Source organism: Zeus faber (genome assembly GCF_960531495.2).
Source record: "Zeus faber genome assembly, chromosome: 9".
NCBI lineage: Eukaryota > Metazoa > Chordata > Actinopteri > Zeiformes > Zeidae > Zeus > Zeus faber.
The window spans coordinates 6,511,679-6,517,177 of record NC_137197.1 but is presented as its reverse complement, the minus strand read 5'-3'; the positions used below and the strand labels follow the sequence as shown (position 1 = coordinate 6,517,177).

Genomic DNA, 5,499 nt, shown 5'->3' with positions numbered 1-5,499 from the left:
TGTGTATACTGTATAAGCACATATTTAAACAGAAGCAGCACGTCTACAGTGGTTATGTTAGATAATACTAATAAAGGTTCCATGTTCCATGTTTAAATTGTACATGATATTTTATTTTATTTATATATATATATATATATATATATATATATATATATATATATATATATATATATATATATATATATATATATATATAAATAAAATAATATAATTCAAAAAAACAAAAAAACATTTTAAGGCCAGGCGTGTCTTCGGGTTGCCTATAAAGTGTTTATCGGACAGGCATCAACACTGACACCTAAACCCGGAGCTGTGCGGTCCTCAACGCAACCTCCCTCGCGCCTGCGCAGTAGACGCTGCTGCCGTACCAAGCAGCAGCAGCGGCAGCAGAAGCAACAGCAGCAACACAGAGGGAGCGTCGGGGATGGTCCCTTCACCGCCGAACACGTCGATGACAAACACATCCCCGCAAAATGAGATAAACCAACGGAAATCCCCCGAAAAGTAAGTAGGCGCCGCGGGGGCTGCGGTGCGCTTGGCCGTTTATTCCCGCATACGTGAAGCTAAGGCTAGTTAGCCAGCTGGCCTGGTCCCAGGAAGCACAAAGAGCCGAACACTTCCTAGTTGTCTGCCCGTCCCCTGTCCCCGGAGCTCCGGGCTCTTCCGACGCGTCCCGCCGTCAAACCCGTCGCCGTTTGGTGGCCGACGTTTTCCGTCGGTGCAGCCGGCGTTTCTCCCCCGAACCGGTTTGTATTGTTGGTGCCGGATTAATCGGGTTCCGTCTGGATTGGCAGACAAAGTGGCTAGCTTTACCGTAGCCACAACCCGGCTACCAGAATGTGTTTATTCGGACAAGTCCTTGTTCATAGTATTGGATTCATGTTACCGAGGCTCGGTGTGTTTTTATTCTATAGGCAACTTGCGCAAGAAGCTTAAAAGTAAAAATAAAAATAAAAATAAAAAATGGAAAGAAAAAAAAACCTCAGAAACGAGATCTATACAGAATGAATGTAATGGCTGTGGCAGTTGGTTGTATGCTGCTAGTATTGGCTGTAGATATAAATATAGATGGAGTATTTCTGTACCGTAATTGAGAAATTGTTAGAATATTAAGAGCCAAAATTATTATGTTATTATCACAGTATTACTATATACTGCTCAGTCATTGTACGGGTTGTTTGTGTATCTGGGAGTTGGATGCGGTTTTATAATGACGCGCCACCTTCAGAGAGCCAAACTGCTTTTTCGTGATTAAAAGCTTTGTATGTTGATGTTTTATTTTTTATGTTTTTGCCATTATTCAATCGTTCTTTTTTTAACCCTTTTGCAAAAATAGTTTTTCCTTTCGGTCGCCATTTATGTAGTCTTGGGAGGCCGTCTATCTTAATCTACAAGAGTTCCTCAATAACTAGTGTTAAAGATGCTTGACTGTTTGGCATAATCAGAGTTGTTTTTTTGGGGCAGTGTGGCTATTGGGAAATGTGAAAATATGGCTGCGCAGATCGTTGTTTGTCATCCTTCCTGTGCTGTAATGTGATGATGTTTGTTCTATTGGATGTTAGCAAAAACCTCCACATACCCCAATAGAGAATTGCGCTATGCAAGGTAATCATTTTCAAGAAAATCTAATACGGCATCGAAGGCCCTGCCCTTCTTGTACAACACACCCAAAAACAATTCTCGTTCTCCTTATTTGTGGGACAATCCTAGTTAAAAGGTAGATGGTTTTCTTCAACTAATACTTGAAGAAAACATTGTTTTGGCTGAACTAAAATGGCACTGACCTGGATTTTTGACAATTTGAGTTCAGGAATTACAATTTCAGCAAGCGTCCATGCAGTCCAATGGAGCAGCTGGTTTAGTCTTTAGAAAACCATGGCAAATGTTAAGAAGCTGGCAGTATTGTTAAAAGAGTCATCAGTTAGTTGGTTTATGATCGCTGAGATTGTGTTTTAAATGCCTTGTGTCATTTGGAGCCAATTAATAAAACAAATTACCACATTACAACTGGACTTACTGTGAACCTTGCAAGGTGCCCTACTTTGCTCTCTTCATTATATACTGGATTGCATTTGCAGAAGTGGAAACGAAGGACAACATTTTTAATGTAGCTTTTGATAAGCTGCAATGGTTACAGGATATTTATTGTGGATTTTATAATGAAAAATTGGTTGCGGCATAAGACTGCATTGAGACTTGCTGTACAGATATCGTATCATTCAAATCTCAATTCTGCAACGATCAGAGAAAATCAGGTCTGTGCCATTCAAGGCCATCGAAAACATGGTTTTAATATTGGTATTGGTTGGGGGGAGAAGTGTTGACAAGTTATAATTGCTTTAATTAGGGTTAGTAACTTGTAGTTACTTGTATTTGTTACTTCATGTATTACTGCAGTATTTGAAGCTAATCACTCATTTTAGCTTATTTTTATACGATAAAAATGCTGTAAAAATGTTAAATTGATGTGCTGGAGAGAATGTTGGAGACACATAGAGGCTTGTTGGCTATCACACTGTCTCTGCATGCCGTGTTGGTGTAGAAAAACAACTCTATCTCTCTAGGCCGCAGTCTTAGCTCTTTGATCTGCAAAAGCGTACGCAACCGGCTTTTACATAATCACGATGTCAGCTCATTACAAGATGCCATTTGCAAAAGGTCACATGGGGCTCCAGATTTAAAGAGACAATAGCCAAGTCTTTTCACACCAACATCAGGGTTAATAAACGGCTGACTCATGCCTGCGCTGTTTCTCCTCCAGTGTGGTGAGGTGAAAGTATCTCATGCTGTATTAGTGGAATGGTGACATGCTGGCCTGTCTGCCGGCATCTGGTGACCCTACCATCAGACTTCTCTCCCGTACGCAGATGAACACTGGGCTTCAGAAATGTAAGTACCTCCTTCCGCCGTTTTCCTCGTGGTACATTCCATTTAAATTATTACTATTCATTGGTCTGTTTCCGCTGGCTCTGTATTCCTCATTATCTTTGTTTTTATTTTATATATATATATATATATATTTATTTATTTTTTATTTTTATTTTATTATTATTATTTTTTTTTCCAGGGGAAACCACACAGAAGATGAGATCTGCCAACTACCCAACTCCAGCAGAATTGGATGCCTATGCTAAGAAAGTCGCTAACAACCCTTTGACAATCCAAATCTTCCCCAACAGTGTCAAAGTACCTCAGAGGAAGCACATTCGCCGAACAGTAAACGGCCTTGACACATCATCGTCCAGCCAGCGCCTCAGCCCTTACCCGTCTCAGGTCAGCGGCAGAGCGGGCCTCCTGGCCGTCCTCCGTGTTCCCGCCAAAGGCATCATCAAAGAATCGGACGGCAGTCGAGCGCGGCTGCTCCATAAAGCCACCATGAACCCTCATAATGGACCGTACGCCACTCAAAGCACTTTAAACCTTTCTCGGCCTACTTCAAACATGCCGGGGACGTCTCAGCCTCAGGCCCAGGCCCTGGCCGCCCAGAAGCAAGCCATGGTTCACCCACAGGCACTGCAGCAGCAACAGAACATGGCTCGCCCAATTACTTTACAGCAGACCCAAACTATGCCTCATCTGCACGGACTACAGCAAAGGAACATGGCTCGTTCGCAAGCTCTTCAGCAACAACATAGCATGTCTCAGTTGCAGACATCGCAGCAGCAGCAGCAGCAGCAGCAGCAGCAGCAGCAGCAGCAGCAGCAGCAGCAGCAGCAGCAGCAGCAGCAGCAGCAGCAGCAGCAGCAGCAAAGCATGGCTCATCCACAAGGCATGCAGAGGCAGCAGAGCCTGCCGCACGCCCACACTTTGCAGCAGCAGCAGCAGCAGAGCCAGCCTTGTCCGTCAGCCGGGCCATCACAGCATCTGCAGACACTGCAGCGTCAGACAGCTCATCATCACCAAGCTTTACTGCAACAGCCAGGAGTGTCTCAGGATCTGCGGCACATGTCTGATGGATCCCAGCTTCCCAGCCTCCAGCATCCCCATGGCTTATCCGGGTCACAATCCCTACACCAGGCTGCGGCTGCGGGGCCTTCTGTGGCCCCTAATGGCCTCCAGCAGCAGCCTCTGCCTATTGCCTATGGACCCCGGAAGCCGCCGGACGCAGATGCCCCACCAAACATCACCGTATCTACCTCAACTATTCCGCTGTCCATGGCGGCCAGCCTGCACCAGAACCGGCCATGTGACCTAAGTAGCATTGTGCACCAGATCAACCAATTCTGCCAAGCACGGGCCGGCTTGGGTGCGACCTCCGTTTGCGAGGGCCAAATCGCCAACCCAAGCCCCATCAGCCGCAACCTGCTCATCAACGCCAGCTCCCGGGTGTCCACTCACAGCCTGGTTCCGGGCACCATGTCTGCCTGCCTCATGGTGGGGCCACCAGACAAACTGCCGGCTCAGGCTCCCCCCGCTGCCGCCCACCACCCACAGCCCAACATGGCTGCTTTGAACAGTATGCCGGCCTTCCACACAGACAAAGAAAAGCTACAACTGCAGCAGCTTCAGCACCAGTTACAGCAACAGAAGCAACATCATCAACAGCAGTTTCAACAGCAGCAGCAGCAACAACAACAACAACAACAGTTGCAGCAGCTGCAGCAACAGCAGCGTTCTTGGGCGCAGCACCAACTGGCCCACATGCAGCAGCCCCACGAGGGAGCCCATCCTTGCAAAACTCCGAGGAGGGAGCCCCCCTCTGGGCCTGGCTTCCCCTCCCGAAATCTCAGCTACCCCCAGAAGCTTCCCAGTGCTACCGTGTCCTTCCCTCTTAAACACCCACCGGAAAAAACACAGTCTTCATCGTCCGCCAACGGCCCAACAGCCTCCATGCCATACACAAACGGCCACTACATGCAGCCGCCCTGGGCTGGCATCCCGACCACGTCCGGTCACAACGGCTCCGGCCCTCAGGAACTCCCCGCACCCTTCCAGGGAGGGCAGGCCGGGGCCTCCGCAGACTGCATCCCGGGAGTGAAGTACAGGCCTGGGAAAGGGGCCCCCGCTGGCCAACCCAAGCTCATGCAGAACATGGAGTTCCTCGGCGGGGACCTCCAGATGCCGGGTTTCCACGAGCCGGGCCTGGACCTGATGGAGAAGATGCACAGGCCTCCCATGGGCCAAGTCCAAGAGCCGAGCAACGGGAGAGGGGTCCACGCTCATCACGCAGGCTACCATTAGACCTGCATGTGAGCCATACTTGAAGTGTTTTTGAGTTTGCAGTTCCTCGCAGCTCCGTTTTGGCCCCCCCCCCCCCCGTGTTTGTCCCGCACCACCTTGCAAGCGTTCATTTTAACTCTCCACCGTGCTGCGGCAGAGCTTCATTTCCAGAACCTACAGGTTTTGACGTTTCAGGTCTCAGGTCTTAAGTTATGTTTCACCTTTGTTTCAATATGAAGGGATTTTGAGATTGTTGTTCCACTGTTTTTAAAAAAAAAAAAAAAAAAAAAGAAAAGAAAAAAGGATTCCTGTTTATACTGATAACATGGATGTGCT

General features: G+C 47.5%; 1 protein-coding gene across 1 annotated transcript; it reads left to right on the top strand.

Moving 5' to 3' along the window:
* Nucleotides 1–2,810: 2,810 nt before the first annotated feature.
* fam222bb (family with sequence similarity 222 member Bb) lies at nt 2,811–5,184 on the top strand (the record flags this gene model as incomplete). The annotated part of the gene is made up of 2 exons (XM_080006271.1): nt 2,811–2,892; nt 3,071–5,184. 2 exons carry the CDS (start codon nt 2,811–2,813, stop codon nt 5,182–5,184), a joined length of 2,196 nt encoding a protein of 731 aa, XP_079862397.1.
* Between the last annotated feature and the right edge of the window lie 315 nt (nt 5,185–5,499).